General features: G+C 36.5%; 1 protein-coding gene across 4 annotated transcripts in view; it reads right to left on the minus strand.

The window, feature by feature from the left end:
* The window catches only part of eeig1b (estrogen-induced osteoclastogenesis regulator 1b), a 42,937-nt gene that overhangs the window by 7,568 nt on the left and 15,996 nt on the right, over positions 1 to 19,373 (minus strand). For all 4 annotated transcript variants that reach the window (XM_056267393.1, XM_056267391.1, XM_056267392.1 and 1 more), the window contains exon 4: positions 5,873 to 5,993. In XM_056267393.1, the coding sequence (XP_056123368.1) occupies positions 5,873 to 5,993 (121 nt within the window). The remainder of the gene's footprint in view (positions 1 to 5,872; positions 5,994 to 19,373) is intronic.

Here is a 19,373-nt window from a genome sequence, read left to right on the forward strand (position 1 = left end):
TATTTTTATAGGCTGAAATTTAGCATGGTTGAATATTTAAGCTGTGAATATTTCAAATCAAAACATTTCAAACACATTTTCATTAGTAAAATTTCAATAATCCATATTCACCTTTCATATTTCACTTCCAAAATATTCAAACTGATTAAAAATACAACCTATAATATTCAACAGGCGGTTTTCGGTCCATTTTATTTCGCTTTGCAAATTCGCTTCCACAAATTCAGTGGTTCAAATTCGACAGTAAATTCAACGTTGACATCCAGGAGCTGCAGGAAAAGTAGTAGATTACCGAGCATAATCTCCATCTGCTGTCAGTCGACCACACCAGCAGGGGGTGCAAGCGCGTGTTGTTGAGAAGACCAGAGCAACAGTTAGACTAGAGCAAGCCATTCATTCATAAAAACTCAGCATGCATTACGTTTTTTGTGACGATTATCTGGGTCAGTATATATGCGGAAAAGATGATATCTAAAGGCACAAAAGCTGTTTTTATGTTTCATTCATTGTTACTTTCCCTGTGTAGCCTTATGTTATCAGCCTTTTCTACAGTGAACGGGATTATAATCTGTTTCCCTCAATACATCATCATACTCAAAGATTCCCCGAATTCCATCAGGACTTAAGCGCTTAACGTAGCTTAATGGACTACAGTACAGTGATATAAAAGACCAAACTCGCACCTTATTTGGAAAGTATGTATTGTACATATACTGCATTAGATTAAACTGGGAAGTAGCACTTTCATATTGTTGTTCTATATTGTTAGTTTAACTAGTCGCTTTGGATAAAAGTGCCAGCTAAAAGACTAAATGTAAAATTGGGTTGACATTCGCACATTTAGGGACCGTCTCTAAAGTAACAAGTCCTATAGGCCTAAACGTTTCTAACTTCAATAGCAAACTTCAATCTATTTGAATAAATTGCGCATTATGCCTGAGCCTGACACCTACACGAACACTTTACAGTTGGTTTTATGACTGTAAGTCGTTCTTTTCAAAAGGTATTTAAGTTAGAAACGTGTATACCAATGTCGTATGTAACTTTAGAGACGGTCCCTAAATGTGCGAATGTCCAATGTCAAACCAAATTTATGCCAGTATATCACTGGGAAACGCTCAGCATTAAACTTTGCGCGTTAAATTCATATTCTGAGTCCATCTGCTAGCCTGCGAGTTTGGTCTTTTATGTCCATTAAGCTACGTTAAGCGTTTTATATGTCCAGCAGGGGAATCCTGACATATTGAGGGAAACCAAACCCTAGTACTGCATGCAGCACATCGCTGCAATATAAGGTGAAGGCAACTAAACAACCAAGAGAAATATGTCAAATGTAACACTGGATCTGTATATCCGCATCGGGGGAATAACATTATCGTTCATGGTAGAGAAAGATGCATGTAGGCTACACAGGAAAAGTAATCGTGAACACACTGAATTTCACATAAAACAGACGTCATAATAATCACAAATACACTTACATTTTTGTAAATAAGTTTTTATGAATGAATGGCTTGCACTAACTGTTGCTCTGGTCTTCGTCAACAACACGCGCTTGCACCCCCTGCTGGTGTGGTCGACTAACAGCAGATGGAGATTATGCTCGGTAATCTACTACTTTTCCTGCAGCTCCTGGATGTCAATGTTGAATTTACTGTCGAATTTGAACCACTGAATTTGTGGAAGCGAATTTGCAAAGCGAAATAAAATGGACCGAAAACCGCCTGTTGAATATTTTAGGTTGTATTTTTAATCAGTTTGAATATTTGGGAAATGAAATATGAAAGGTGAATATGGATTATTGAAATTTTACTAATGAAAATGTGTTTGAAATGTTTTGATTTGAAATATTCACTGCTTAAATATTTAACCATGCTAAATTTCAGCCTATAAAAATGCAAGCCCTAAAAATACAATGCATTAAAATACAAGCAGGGTTAATGCAATGCATATTTTTTTCAAGTAGTGCAATTCAACAGGCTTTTTGTTTCAAAAACATTTGGGATTATTTTACTTCCATAGTTTCTTCACCCACGGGTACATTTTATCCAATCATTCATCTTTAATTTTTGCTTCAAATGCCTTTTATGTAAAAGTTGTAATGTTTTACCCTCGTCCTAGACAGTTCTAACTTAAAATATGAAAGTGTACTATAAAAATATTAATTGTACTGTATTTAAAAACTATAAAAACTATGATAATGTAACCAAAGACAGAAATAAACCAATTCAATATATATTGTGAGAAAAAGTATTAATATAAATTTTTACACAAATTACTTGTGTCCCTCAAATGTGCAACAACCAACAATTTTGCCCCAAATAAAGTATTTTCCAGCTTAGTGTAATTGGTTACAAAAAAGACAAAAGTGTCAGTGAAGGGCATACATGTGATGAGATAGTAGGGCTGGGCGATAAATCGATTTTATCGATTAACTCGAATGTGTAGCGAAATGATTTTTTTGAATGAAAATCGGTTTTCTCTTTAACAACCGCTGACGCGCCCATTTGGGCTCCCAGTTCCGACCGGGCTCAGCGCTTGCCATGATAGAGATACACAAACAACATGGCAAATGAACAAGACCGCGGCAGCAGAAGCACACCCGCCGAAAACATTTACAAACTGAATCTGTAGGGCCGCCAACTCTCACGAGTTCACTGTGAGAGACGCAATTGTCACTTTTTACACGCTCTCACGCACACATGCATTTTCTCACGCAGAGAAAAATCGCGCAGCAAAGAGTAGAGGTCGACCGATTCATCGGTTTTGCCGATTAATCGGCACCGATAGTTGTTTGGTGGAACTATCGTTATCGGCAAAAATCCACACCGATAGTTTTTCCGGGTTGCGTCCGTTGCTGGAGGCTGAGAAGTGCGCGCGGTCATTACACAGCACGAGAGCGCTCAGAACAGAAGAGACTGCTGGCATTATACAGAGTGAGAGCGGCCTCTAGAGGACAAATAACAAACTATCACTGGCTGAGTTGTTTACGTTAACACGTGAGGCAGCGCGCAGCACGGAGAGAACACGCAGCGAGAGCGCTGACATTTAAAACACCGACAGCGAAACGGTATGAATACATAACACTAAAGTAGGTACATATTGCCATATCATTACAAATTAATTCATTTGTTGACTAGATGCTGCATCCGCAGAGAAAGAACAGTAGTTTGCCGTCGAGGCTGTGAGGACTCTAACATTACCTCAGTCAACCGTTAATGCAATGTGACAAAAACAAACGCAGACCTGACCCAAATGTTTTATGGCGCAATTGTTACCATCTATTTGCATTATTTTTATCCGGCTGGTCACTTTTATGCATTCATTAGCCGACGAAGTTGCATATTTAAAACTAGTGACGTGATTGCTTTCTCAGATATGTTCATGCAGCCGACAGAAACGTAAACTAATCAGAAAAGCGTTCGATTTAAGATCTTTTTAAATCACTACAATAGATCTTGTTATTTTGATTAAATAATCATCAAGTGTTCTAAAATATAGAAGCAAATAAAGTGAGAGACTATAGGCTATATTACGTATACATAATACAGGTCTTTATTACATTTTAATGGCCATCTTTAAGCACGACTCTTTGGAATCATATGAAATGATTCCAAAGATATCTTTACAATAACATTCCATTTTTAGCATTAAATAAGGTTAATACAAGTTGTAGAAGAATTATTCATTGTTACGGTAGTTTGTTAATTTCAACATTTACTAATGCATTTGAGATGGAGTTTTAATTCTTATTTTATCTTTTATTACCTTAGTTAATGTACTATGAATGAACTAACATGAATGATAAAGGTACAATTGTATTGCTTATATTAATACATGCAGTAAAAAGGTATATTGCATTATATATAGTTCATGAAAGCTAGTTAATACATCCTTGTTTACAAATGGGACTTGCAAAGTGTTACCTATGAAATGTACGTATGTTTCTAGGTTATAGCTATAACGAAACCTGTAATATTTTAATGTTTAAATTATTTTCTGTATAAAGTTAATATATTCATATTTATTTATTTAATTGAGCACATTTCAGTTCAGCATTGTTTTATTGTGAGTATGATGTTTGTTTTTAATCCAGTATCCATTAAAAAAAATATCGGTTGAATTATCGGTTATCGGCATGTACGGTCAAACCTAGATATCGGTATCGGTAAAATCCACTATCGGTCGACCTCTAGCAAAGAGCACACTGACACCGACAGACTAGACAGAGGAGATTACTATTGATATGAAACAGATTCTCAGCTCTCAGATTCTGTCAATTTTATTACGAAATTCAAACAATAAACACCGTTTTGGCGCTTGTAAATGTGACGTGAAAGATCGCTGACAGATCTCAGTTCAAGCGGCACGTGAACCGATCATCTGTTACTCTTCACTACTAACTTACCGAAATAAAATCGATCGATCAGTGTTTTTCAACCGCGGAAAGATGTCCATAAAACAGCTGGAGAACAGCATATGTCACGTAACGTTACATTAACCTCAGGAATGCCTTTTAATTACCCATATAGCACGCATGTTTTAGCAAAAGAGAGGAGTATTTAGCTAAATATGATAACTATTTTACACATTTATTATATTTTTACCTATATCATTAAAATATTATAACGTTGTTTGTTATTATAAAAACACATATTTAATTTGAGTTAGTTTTAACCTTTAATAATACCAGCTGACAGGGTCTCTCTGTATGTTTACAGCATTAGGTGATTTATTTTTGGAGAACAATTAACATAACACATTAAGGTAGGCTATGCTCAAAACAAAATAAAGTTAAAACTTGTTTTGAACAATTTCTTTGTCATCTACAGATTGATTTTAAGTAGGGAGAGAAAAAAATCGATTTAAATCGTAAATCGGATTTTTTTGTGAAAAAAATCGGGGATTTTTTTTTTAGGCCATATCGCCCAGCCCTATGAGATAGATGTAATTTTTTTATTGTGCATCTTAAAAATATCGTGCAAAAACTGTGAAAACGTTATGCAACTGTGTGAAGATACATAGGGCCAGATTTACTAAACAGGGCAAATTAGCGTGAGAGCGCAATTCCAAAAAAGCGCCGATGGGAGTGGAAAGTTTTGCACATGATCTACTGACGACGCACACATAAAGAACACAGACACAGCCGGATTATTTCCATAATGATCAACACAATCTACCAAGAGCAGCGCAAATTAGCGTAGGGTCGCAAACAAGCAGAGCCGCTGATAATCAAGCGCGGGTAATCTACTAAAAACACAGGTGCAAAATGGGTTAAAACGTGCTTTTGTTACATTAAATAATGGCGCAAATACCAGTAAATTAACTATAGCACAACCTTAGTAAATCACCTTGCTTGATTCATTTAAATACTCTCCTCCCATTTTGCATCTGAAAGGGAAACTCCTACAAATGCATATGCAATAAGGTCAGCCGCAAAAATAACTGTGTCCACGCCTTTTCAGCACAAATTTTTCACTGTATGTCTTCAGTAAATCCTAACAGAAGTTTTTTAATGGCAAAAGAGGGTTTGCGATGGCACAAGCTGTTGGTAAATCTGGCCCACAAAATGCTGGCTATGAAATAAACCTAAAGAATCCATCATAGTCCACAGGCCCAAAAGGGTCTACAACTACACCTATTAAAAATGCTTTAAAAAAAAAAGAAATCATCACTTCAGATTAAAATGAGCCATTATTATTATTTTTGCAGAGCTGAAAAGTTATTGTTGAGTGTGTTACTGGTCTAAGATGAGATCTGTGTGTGTGTGTGTGTGTGTGTGTGTGTGTGTGTGTGTGTGTGTGTGTGTGTGTGTGTGTGTGTGTGTGTGTGTGTGTGTGTGTGTGTGTGTGTGTGTGTGTGTGAGACTAACCTTACGCACAGACACTCTGCAAATACAGGGGTCCAGGACCCCCGTGGCAGGAATGGCACTCATCTTACACACAAAGGAGAACTTCTTTCGCCAGCGAACACAGTTCTCCTGAACCTCCTGCCTGTAGAGAGACCGATAGAGAGGGAGTTATCAACATCATTACAAATCCTAGTCCGTCTTTATAAGCCAGCCAGTGGAATATTACTGAGGAGACCACAGATAAAACAAATAACACAATGAACACTATAATGATAATGGACAACATAGTCAGTTTGGATGAGTTTTCAGAAAGTTCACAGGGTCAGAGATCATTGTGAAAGTCTGGTCATAGATGCTGAAAGGTTTTCTGCAATCAATTCACCGTTACTTATCACTCTTCACCACAACCGTCCATCTGTGTGAAATAACAGGACTTTGCACAGGAAACGAGAACGTTAAAGCTGAGCTTTAAGTCATAAATGAAGCCAGACTGTAGCAGCAGAGGTTGTAAAAGAGACGGTACAGTATGAAATCCCAAAGGAAACTTTACCATTGTCATCCTTTCATCTCTGCAGACCTCTTTGATGAAAGTGGGTCAGTATGTTCTCTTTTCACTTTCTGTTATGTTCCTTCTCATCATCCTCCATTCCTGCAGCTCTTTTGCATTGCACCACTCTCTTACATCCCCACCACTTTCAGGCTGTATAGTAAAACTTTTTTTTTTTTCTTATATTTTTTAACAGAAAACATTCTTTTAAATTTGTACGATAAATATTGTGTTAATTTTGTAGTGAAAAGTTAAAGTTAGATATTAGTGTTGTGTTGTTGCTGGTCTTTATTTATTAACAATTATTATACCATCAAGTTTTCCAAAACACAATTAAGCAAAAATAAATCCAGTCTGTTAATATAATTGAATGAAAATTATTCTTATCATAATTCATAGTAATATTGTGTAATTACATTGTCAAAATGCATAAATTCACACATAATAATTTACTGAGCATTTGCATTGCATTCCTATTGCAGTCGGATCCACAATTTTATTTTATTTTTTTAATCCATCGTTTTCAGTTTGGGAACCACCCTTTGAAATATTTTAAGATATGATCTTTTCAGATTTTTACCCACTTAACATCAACTGAGGCTTTACACATGATATGGAGCCTTTTTTATTTATGAGTTAGATTTGTCTCAAAAAATACTTTTGCAAAACATAATTTAGCCACTTCTCCATATCTCACTTTTAGGACTAAATATTGTTGGCAAACATGAATATGCACGCACAAAGCAATACAAATGAACAAAAGATGAATTTTGAAATCGAAAGCGAGGCTCTGGTGGGAAGAACCCGGAAGTACAGATAGACAACAATGCCTTGGACTACCAACCTGAAGCTGCTGCCGCGATTTACACTATTGGATGTTAATATCCAATATAGGATATGTTTATAGTTCGTTCCTGCTTCTTTTTTTACGTTCTGAATTATATATATAAAATTTTATTATTTATAAATGAATTTCACTGTATATAGTCTAAAGTATGAAAGAAATGTATGTACATTTTTAGAATAACTAATTTCTATATTAAACACAACAATACGCCATCGCATTCGCGACTCTCCTATGATTAAAGGCGACACTTCCGGTTTTCTTCCCACCGGAGCCATTTCAAAATGGCGGCTGCGTGAAATCAGCGTATTAGAAGACATCCTGTCATAGCTTTTTGGTACATAACGGTTACCGTAGATACAACACGCATTTGAAAAAGCGAGGCGCTGGAGAGCACAATTCGTTTGAATGCAAAATACAATTTCACCGCTAGATAGGAGAAATTCCTACACATTGTCCCTTTAATATATTCTGCAAAAAAATGGTTGCTACTTGTTAGTTCCTATTAATGCATTAACTATAACTAATATTAACAAATGAGACCTTATTGTAAAGTGTTACCAAATAAACTATATCTAATATATTCTGTAAACATTAGAATATACTTAATCTCATCTATCTATCTATCTATCTATATTTTATACTCTGCAAAAATGAGAAGATAGTAGATCTCCTGTAGATTGACCTGGGAAATCTGTTCGCAGTGGTGGGGCTCTTTTCATGATTTTCAATTTTCTGCTATTCCAACTAAATTCTGTAGGAACATTATTTGGCCCCCAATATGGAGACTGTAATCACAAAACTAAGCACAGTCGTGTCGGTCTCATTAGATAAAGCTCTTTGACTGAGTTATCCTTCATATTGTACAGTGTCTGGAGTCAGATTTGATAGCCTCCTCCCTTTATTTACCCTGGGCTTGTTGCCAAGGCATCTGTTCCTGATATCCGCCAGCGTGCCAGGGAAAATGAGAGCGGATAACTGCACATCCATTACCCAAGTGTGACCCTGAACGGGCCGGCCCTCCACCAGTACCACACACAGGTTTGTTTGACTCAGCTAGATATGTCTGATAACAATGATATACTTGCTTCCCAGACTAAACAGTTAGTAATCAAAGCGAAAATCTGTCCCACTTCAAAGCAGACTGTGAACCCAAACTAATCAGACTTTTTAGCTCATATTACACAATGAAGCGGAGGAAGACTTCCAAACTCACTCCACATGACAAACACACATGTCTGGAGCTACAGCCGCTAGCTCTGAGTTCTTTCAGAGTCTGAGTAACATCCCATGGCTTTGTTCAGTTGAGTGAGAAAGTGTTTCATTCCTGTTCTCTGAGGAACATCAGACATTCACAAGTTCCTCTGAAACACTCAAGCACCTGTCAGCTCACAGCTGGAGGATGACGCAAAGATCACATCAAGACACTACTGGCGGTCTGAAGATCAGAGAACAGCAGAATATTGCATTTTCATCCTTAAGTATGGAAAGAAAACAAACCTCACAGAAAAAGCATGAATATACAGTATACATGGTAATATACTGTATACACAGTATAATATACAGTAATGTGGTGTGAATTAGCTGAATGTTATAATCTACAAGACAATTTACATCCTGTTCCTTCAAGTTCTGTCTATTGTCATACATACACATGCTATTGGCAGCTCACGAAAACACTGTGGCAAAGCATGACTGGACAAAACTATAGCGGTATTCAGTCATGACATTAAGTTGTAGGACAATCTGGAAGGCCATAGGACTATTCTGGCTCTCCCATGTATTAAGCACATAAATTCATTCATATAAATAAATATACACAATTTATATTATATTATATATAATTTATATATTATATTATATATATTGTATTATGTATATATAATTTATATATTATATTTTATTATATATATATATATATATATAATATAATATAAATTATATTATATTATATTATATTATATTAAATAAATAAACAAAAACAGCTTTAAATCAAATTCAGCAACCGAGCTAGAATTTAAAAGGCATTCTCAAATTAAGTTCTGAAAGGCGCATAACCCCGGTGAACATCAACCAGAAGACGGATGAAAGACAATGTGTCTCTGCATGGGGTCCATCTACATAGGGCAAAAGACATAACAATCAGCCACTAGGTTGAATGATTAAATGACAGTACTCACTCCCTCTCACATACACAAACCAACAGACACAGATATGGACTGTTAAAGTGGTGTCCTAGATATTCTCAGATGATATTTACTCAGCGTGACTCAGAACGCCCCTGATTCACTGAACAAATGCCGATTGGAGCTTAGGTTAACCCTGGTTCTACATGGATTCATAAAACCGCACACACAGAGAGAGAGAAAGACAGAAGAGAGAGAGAGAGAGAGAGAGAGAGAGAGAGAGAGAGAGAGAGAGAGAGAGAGAGAGAGAGAGAGAGAGAGAGAGAGAGAGAGAGAGAGAGAGAGAGAGAGAGAGAGAGAGAGAGAGAGAGAGAACTAACAGTCCTGCACTCCACTACAAAGTCATTGTTACTAAACACACTTCAGATGGGAAAGATAATCTGTTGTGAGTAACCCTCAAGTCACTTGAGCCACAATGAAAACATTTAAATTTACTGTAACAACTAATTACATCTGTGACGTGTGCAAAGCTGATAAAACCTCCAAGTTTTCACAATTAGGTGACAAAGTATAGGTACTTTTCCATTATGAAGCAATTTCTTTTTGTCACTTCTTTTGACAAATTTGAAAAAAAGGAAAGAAATTAGCCAGCCAACTCAGCTAGCTGTGGATAACTTAACTTACTCTACAGATCCACTATTTCTAAAACATAATGCGATGGTGTGAAAGTGTGGTTAAACATCACAACTGGTAGGTTTGAATCACATGAGGGATGATCTGTGAGTTATTAATGCTGTGCCCTTGAGGAAAGCAGTGAACCCTTGGATGCTCCAGCAGGACTGCACACACACACACACACACACACACACACACACACAGATAAAAGGGCTGATCTCCACAATATCTGGCATATGTGAGACTGGTATAATGATTAGCAACAGACTATTTCTTGTTTGATAACTGCCATAATATCATAACATCTAATTATGTGACCCTCCTTAGTCATAATTGTAATCAAATGATAGCAAGCTCATTAATGTGTAAACCCTCATAGACCTCATTAGAGTTTAATAAACAAGGATGGGTCCTCTCTGGACTCACATCTCAATGCCAAAACAATGATTAGTTTGCTCTTGTTATGAAGATGTGAAATCATCAGTGTCATCGGTATCTGGTGTTAAGGGTCTGGTTTCACAGCTTTTATTTCAGAGGATGCTCTTTTATGTCACACCCTTGCGGTTCCTCAATGTCTTCCTCTTTCTATAGGCTTTCAAGAGACATTGAGTATTTTAAATGCAAACTACTAATGTATATCTCCAATTGCTGCGAATGAGGAGATGTTTGCATTTCTAAGTAACTAGACTAACAATTTCCCAATGGTGTATGATAAATACAGACAAAACACACATAGATTTACACTAAAGCAGGGACCCAAACTATGACGACTAATATCATACAGACTTGGTGTGTGGGCTTTTTTGAATTGGACCAAGCATATGGCAATGCTCTAGAAACCACACAAAACATCTTAGCAACTGCATAACATCACATTAACAGTCACTGAGAATAACTAAGAATTAGCATAATGTGCTAATGCACAGACAAGAAGCACTTGCACATTCTTTAGAAATTAAAAGAGGAAAAAAACCTCAAATTCATATTTATACAAAAGGATTGCTGCTTCAGGAAGACATTTTTGCTATTTTCAACCACTTTTGTTTGTGAAACTAAAGGTTCAAATTGCAGCTAACTGGCTGGGAAAATAACTTGCGTAGTTTGATGTATTAAAAAGGCACAGCTATGTAATTTTCCAGTGGGCTAACTGACCTTGACAGAGTAAACAGAAAGAAAGAGAAGGCAAAGACAACGTGAAGACACTGTTGATCAGTATCTTGATCCCTTTAGCTTTAGGGTGCTACTTTTAATCATTACACATACTAAAATTCATAAACCACTTAATATACTGTAACTGCAAATATGCCCAGACAAAATATTCTTTGGCCCACTTGTGGACATGTGGAATGAAGTTTAGAGTGGAAATTACATAAGCACTGCTTTGTATGTATACATGTGAAAGTAAACAATAAAAACACAGCTAATATGTTTGTATCAGTGCATTTGAAGCAAGTGCACACTACCATTTAAGAGCTTGGGGTCAGTAGATTTTTTTTTTTTTAAATAAACACTTTAATTTTTCAATTTAATGTGTCCTTGCTAAATAAAAGTAGAAATGTTTAAATCATTAAGAATGATTTCTATTTCAAATTAATGCTGGTTTTTTAACTTTCTATTAAATCAAAGAATCCTTCTGAGAACTGTTTTCAACAGTTGCTAAATTAGCATATTAAAATAATTTCTAAAGGATAATGTGACACTAAAGACTCAGTAATGATGCTGAAAATAAACACCTTTTAAATTAAAATTGATTAAAATAGAACAGTTAGTGTAATAATATTTCACACTACTATTGTTTTTACTGTATTTTAAATCAAATAAATGCAGCTTTGGTGAGTATTATGAGACCTCTTTCAAAAACATTACAAAATCTTACCAAACCCAAACTTTAAATGGTGGTGAGTACATTGCTGCACAAATATTAAAAAACAACAACATTTGACTTTGATGCAGCTGAAAAGTAATAAAACGACAGCCAATTCTTCAAGAGTGTCATTTTGATGAAATCCCCTATCTCTCTTCAGCTTGATCTAAATTTGCACCCTCTCTCTCTCTCACTTACACACACACACACAGAGTAAATGTACAGTTAGTCTCCACTGTTACATAAGGCCCTTCCCACAGGAGTGCCGTGTCACTCCAGGAAGAGTCATTCTTACATAACCTGGACTCTGGAACCCTGTTTTTCTGTCAAGCCACTCACCTGCCACTCATGAGGGATAGCTGGTTACACTAAAGCTAACTCATGTGAGTGCCAATGAGAGACATTCAACTTAAAGCAAACAGAAACAGAGCAAACACGCACCCCTCTCTTTCCCTCTCATTTCAAACATGTAAAAACTTCAGAAAACACTTCACAGCATGCAGACAGGTGCAAACAGGCTCAGGCTCAGACATGACGAAACACGACGGAGCAAGTCAAAGACACCTGCATGTGAAGAGCACGTATATGTAAACAATGTAAATAATAGCTCACAGCTACAGAGTCTAATGCCACAAGTTTTGCATTTTTGAACTCGACATTTTTTAACGCCGGATAGCTGTTTTTGAACACATTAAAGCTCCACCCTTAGAAACGGCGAACCTAAAACCCGAAAATTACACAAGGCTCCCTTAAGGAGGATTTGTCAATTAGTCATTCTGGCAAGATGGTTTTGAAAATATGTACTTTTGTGCATCCTTATTCAGTAAACACTGGGATTTTGTGCTCTTATAATGGAGACGGTTAAAAGATCCTTCTACAGTTTCTTCATTTTGTGTGTGCCTGAAGTCCAATTATAATGTTAGTTGATAGTTTTTGGCAGCAAAACAGACATCATTTTGTCTTCCCACCCTCTCTCTGACCCCAATAACTATAAACAGGCTGTTTTTGCTACTGCAAATTTAAGTAATAAATGTTAATATGTAAGTGATCTCTATTAAGACTGGATAACCTCTTTGCATGTAAAAGGGTCTCCTCACATTGCTGACATATACATTTGTTATGTCAACACGGGCAATTTACAAAGCCTGAGCTGGGAGTAAAAATGATGTTTCATAATGCCTTTGTGTTCACTTGCAAAACTTTTACATTTCCCAAAGAAACTTTGCATTCGCTCGCACAATTTTTGTGTTGTTTGAAAGCAAATGCCAAGTATCTTGGAGGAACACAATACTTTTGCAAAACGAATGTCCCTTTTGGGGCTCTGTAGCAATCAAATTCTACTGTGCTCAACTTAGTTTCAATAAACCCTCTAAGTGGACTTGGCAGATATTTCTGAAAGTTTAATAACACTTTTATATCAAAAGAGCAAGAAGAATCCTGCTTTCCTTGATATGCCCCCTTTAACTACGGTACATGGAAAAGTACGTTCACACACAAGCACATCTGTGTAAAATCTGTAACAGAGATCAGAGAGGCAGCAGATGCATTCCTCATCTGGATTGGGGAGAACAGGAATGGCGAAGGAGGGAATCAAGCTGGTGAGAGGAATGAAAATATGAGTCATACACAACCTACAACCACATGCACATATACACTCACATGCATCCACAAAATACAGACACACACCTATAGTACAATGGGAAAAAATAACAGAGCATATGGGTACAAATGTAACAAACTAAAGGAAAATAAACAACATGACCTACTTTATTATACATTATTAAGTTGCACTGAGGTCATGTTGGCAGCTGAAAAGAACAATGGATTTGACGTGGATGTGCGGTGATCACTTGCAAGTGAGCTCACCACAAGGGTCTATATTGAGCACAAAAGATAGATGTATTGAGAAGATATGCTCACACACTTTCCATATATGGATGGATGCACAGAGGTCTGGGCAATGAGACTGAAATGTGTCTAAGGCCCTGTTTACACCTGGTATTAAGATATGTTTTGGTTTTTCGGATCACAAGTAGACGAAGGAGACATACCCGTTTACACCTGGGGTCTCATTTATGAAGCGTGCGTACGCACAAAACGGGGCTGGAAACGTACGTACGCCAATTTTCCACGCAAAGGTTGTGATCTATAAAAAACAAACTTGACGGGAGAATGTGCGCACCTTTAAGCAAACTTTGAGCCGTGCGTACGCACGTTTTGGAGATGGAGCAGTTTGGCGACACCGATGGTGAGCTGGAGCTAAATGTCTTTTTGGTCACTTTTAGACAGAAAATCTAAAAAAAATTATACATACAGTATACAGAAAGATAATACAAATAGCTATAATTTCACTCACCAAGCCTATCACATGAAGCAAACATCCATGCCTTTTTAAATGTCCGCGCCAGCGAGCACGTTGGGCCGTTTATTGAAACTGACGCAGCCTATCTAAAACCGTAAATCTTCATTATAATCATAAATACAGTGTTCTGTGAAATATGTTCACAATAACAGTTTAAATAATTAAAACTATGTTTTACTTCTGATATAAACATTTAGATTAAATATGCCATTCTGATTAATGGAGATAGACACTTAAATTACATGAAATCATTACTGAGAAGTTACAAATTTTTTTTATATTCAATAAATAGAAATATTTGTTGTGGATGCAATGCTTTCAAACACTTTTCCTCTGGCATGCTGTGTTTTAATGTTTTAACTACAGAGATAATTGCTTATGATAATAGCAGATTGTCTGAGAAAATAGTTTCGTGCAAATAATGCACTACAAGGTCTATTTGTTTCCATTAAAAATATAAATCAATTAAAAATACTCTTTGGCCAGTGGAAAAGATTGAGAAAAACTTTCTCTGAAATGTATTTTACACTATTTGATTTATTTATTCAAAAACAAGGCAAGGATATAGGCTACTAAATTATTTTTTATTAATGTAGCCTAACTAATGTGACGGCACATCCGTATTTCATATTTTCCAAATGTCTTGCCGTTAAACATGTTATCACGTGGATGAATAATTATATGCAAATGATATGCAGATGAGGATATGCATAGTAAAACTAGGTGTTGTAAGCTCCATATATGGTTGTTTCGGGGAGGAGACGCATGTGCGCACAATCTTCCGCTGACTGGGATTTATAAAGTGAATTCTGCGCAGGTTCTGGCGTACGCACGGTTTTAGAAGTCCGAATATTTGTTTGCGTACGCCATTTTTGGCTTTCGGACGCACATACACTTTTAGTAAGGATTCTACGCACAGTTTTATAAATGAGACCCCTGGTGTTTTAATCTGTCTATTTTGTCCAATTTAAGCCACTTCTGTCCGGATTTCTACGAGGGGAAGAATGCGGATTTTCAATCCTAATGCGTTTTCGACTATCTTTGGAAGTGGTCAAAAGTGGACAAGCTCAAAACGTTTTAGACACCGACTGTATTAGCATCGTCCACTTGTGATCTGATCGACCAAAACGCATATTAATAGCAGGTGTAGACAGGGCCTAAGAGCAATGTGACAATCATGTCCGCACTGAACATGAATACGCGGACATGAAAACAGTGTAACACTAGATCACATTTACATTTAATCATTTAGCAGATGCTTTTGTCCAAAGTGACTTACAAATGATGAGAACAATAGAAGCATTTAAAGCAACAAAAGAGCAACAATATGCAAGTGCTGTGACAAGTCCCAGTTAGTCTAGCACAGTACCCATAGCAAGTTTTTTTTCTATTAGAAATATAAAGTGTTAGTATTAATGGGTCAAGTGTTGACAAAAAAAAGATCTTTCTTGAAAATGGCTAAAGACTCAGCAGCTCAGGTTGAGTTAGGCAGATCATTCCACCAGCAGGGAACAGTCATGGTAAAGGTCTGTGAAAGTGATTTTGTGCCTCTTTTGGATGGTAACGCAAGCTTTTGGAGGGCACATTGAAAAGCTATTGTTTAAAGTCGCCATGAAATCAAAATTCCCAATTCTAACTTTTTTGTATGGAATATTGCAGCATTTATTATAAATGAATTATCTGTGCACGTTGTTATTTTTTTTAATCAATGCCCTTGTTATCTCTAATCAAAATAACTTCCCGTCCCTCTTGAAATTACATCTCTTCTCTGATGACGTGTTTACTGGCAACCTGTCAATCACTTGAGATCACAGCATGGACAAAAATCAAGCCTAGCTCTACATTTTTTCTTGTTCCAGAAGCCGTTTCACTCTGATAACCAATCACACTAGGGAAGAAAAAAAACCATTGGAACTTACGTTTTATACTGACTTTAATGTATGGGGGAGCTGGAATATGGACCAATGAGATTTCACAAGGAAAACTTATCACTTTGCTCTCTTCCTTTTTATCGAGTCACACCTAGGACCTGACTTGAGATGTAATGAGGTGAAAAACATTTTACAGGCCCTTGACGTGCTAGTTTTTGTGTAAAGTTTTCTGCCCGTTGGTTGATGAGACCCCAACTACTTGCTTTATAAGCTGCAGCTAGGATTCATTGCCACTGAAAATTGAGTGCAACTTTCCAAAAACTGTCTGTTTTGTAACAGCACGAGGGAAACGGACACGTGCTGCATCTTAAAACGTGACCGACTCACGTTTAAATGTATTAAACTCACAAAGATTATCAGACCTAATGAATTATTCACAGTTCTCTCCGTCATGTTGTGATGCGAGGCACTGGAGTGGCTGATATCTATATTTCATCACTCTGCAGAGCTCATTAGCTTAGTGGAGCATCTAGTGCCCCGCTGTCAAACACACGGCCTGTGGGAAAAATAAGGCCCGTAGAGGAGTCAAATCTTGAAAATATTAGCAAAAGTGCAAAAAACAGGCTAATCATGGAGTTCTTTCTTAGTGCGATTTTTATTCTTTTACTGATTTGGTGTTTCAAGCTACTAACACAATATGAAGAAACTTATGAGCATCATATGATACAATGTCATCTATACGATGTTGTAATTAGGATTTTGCGAAGACGAAGATGTGCTGCAAGATGGTTCCGGAGGAGAAAGCATGCTGATAAAGTTCAAACATTATTAAAAACAAGTGAACAGTCAGTAATAAAATAAGAACAAATACACAAATTACAAGTAGAGATGAATAGTAAATAAAGTTATAAAGTCTAACAGTAGCATTCAGGTACAGAAATTAATAATTAAGCCTAAATGTAAAATAACACTATTTGTTCACTGTAGAAATTAAATATAGTTTAATATTTGTTAAAGCTGTATTTTGTTGTTTTATTAACATTAACTACAGACAAAGTAGGAATATTAGGTGTCTGCCGTCACTTTAAGACCAAATGCACGGACCGAAAAAAACTGACAAACATCTGGTTTCTTTCTCAACTGTTCACTTATGACATAACTGAGAGAATACTTGCTGAGACGGATATTTTGATGAGTGTTTTAACATAATTTTGTGTGCATGTGTCCATTCAAGGGCAAGGAAAGGCAAAAGAGGAATCAATTCTGTGTTTGAGCGCTACCTGAGACGCCTCTATCTCTATCTCTATCTCTATCTCTCTCATTTTCACCTCTTTGATTGTTTGAATGTGAAAATTGGCAAGACAAAACATGTCTAAATTATAAACTTTCACTCTGATGGTTAAATTTAGCAGTTAATCCGTGAATCACATGCGTGCCGAACCGTGGAGCCTGGTCCGTGTTGCAGCCCTAATGTATAGGCATTTCATCACCCCAAATTACATAGTAAAAATCTGACCTTGTCAAAAAAAAAAAAGGCGCAGTGCTTTCTACAATTGGGTCGGGTCATGTTCACACCTTAAACGAACCGGAGTTCATTTGGAACCGGACTGAGAACACCTCTTCAGCTGGGTCTCGGTACGGTTGTTTGGTCCGCACCCGAGTGTGATTGCTGCATTCACACCTGCCCAAAAGATCCGAACCAAGGGGGGAAACGACGAACTAGAGTTTGATTCAATCGAACCAAACAAGACAGGTGTATTCTCAACAAGACTACATTTATTTGGTCAAAATACAATAAAAACAGCAATATTGTGAAATACTATTACAAATAAAGGCATTTTCAGATCTTTATGTTTCTGGAGGTTAGCTTATGATTTTAAGTTGTGTGTTTTTAAAAATTCAAATATTTGTAAAAACAATACTTTTCCATCCTCATTTTCACTCTCTGTAAAGAGAAAACCCTTCCAGAACCACAAGTTAAAGACACTTACGTGATTGGCACTTTTACGCATTGCATATGTATTCAAGTTGACCACGCTTTCTTCATACAATATATTAATATTTAACTCAAGAAAACATTGTTAATCCATGTAATGATTAACACACACTTGGTCTCTTTATATCGGTAAATGCTGGCTCAACGTTTATTACAAATACAGATGATAAATAAGTTAACATTTTCGGCGAGGACAAAATACTTGACGCCGTAGATTTCAACATAAAATATTAAGAAAGTCTGGTGGTCCAACAACTTTGGACTGAAACTTGCAGTATGTTATTATTGAATTTCCATTTCATGACCCCTTTAAAATAAGTTTTCTATTCTAATATATTTTTAAATGCATTCCTGTGATGGCAAACTTGAATTTTCAGCAGCCATTACTCCAGTCTTCAGAAATCATTCTATGCCGAGTTGGTTCTCAAGAAACATTTCTTATTATTATCAATGTTGAAAACAGTTGAGCTGCTTAATATTTCTGGAAGCATGATACATTTTTCAGAAGAACAGCATTTTTGTAACATTATTCCTTTCTGTACTGTCCCTTTTGATCAATGTAATGGGGAATAGCTAACTAAAAGTATTAATTTACTGCCCAAAAACTTTTGAACTGTTGTGTATGTGTGTAAATATTGTAACATTTCTTTCATAAGGGGACTTTTGCAGCTTATTCATAATTTTAAAAAAGAATTCTACATACCCTCATGGAGTATAAACCTCTAATTGTGCGTAAGAGTGAGGTATGACATCGTCTTGGCGTAAACACAATAACAGCATTCCAGATGTTCCAGCAAGAGCATCAATCTTCTTCCAGAGCAAAGACTACAATGCTTAGGTCATCCCTCACAAACATTGACTTTTCACCTCCCTCTAGAAACACTCTGCTGAGCCAGAAGATTGTTGATGTTGTTGCGTGTGTTTTAAGCAAAGACTACGGCAGAGGAAATAAAACACTTTTGATTGAGTGTGGATAATATTCTAATGTTTAGCCTCATCCAATCAGCCTTTTAAACCGAGTGTTTGTTCTGAATCTCACTGATGTCTTTACATCTTTGCCCTTTAGTCAACACAAGGACAGCTTTTAAAATTCATCTGAATAATGTGTATTATTGGTTGTGTCCTTTCAGCAGACTCAACTGTAGCCTAAATTCCAACCCAAGAGTTAATCTGAGCCCATCTGTTTAGACAGACAGTGTTAAACCCTTTCTCCTGTAGATCCACACATGTGGATCAG

The sequence above is a fragment of the Rhinichthys klamathensis genome, unplaced genomic scaffold, assembly GCF_029890125.1.
Source record: "Rhinichthys klamathensis goyatoka isolate OS25496 unplaced genomic scaffold, OSU_Roscu_1.1 h1tg000259l_1, whole genome shotgun sequence".
Classification (NCBI taxonomy): domain Eukaryota; kingdom Metazoa; phylum Chordata; class Actinopteri; order Cypriniformes; family Leuciscidae; genus Rhinichthys; species Rhinichthys klamathensis.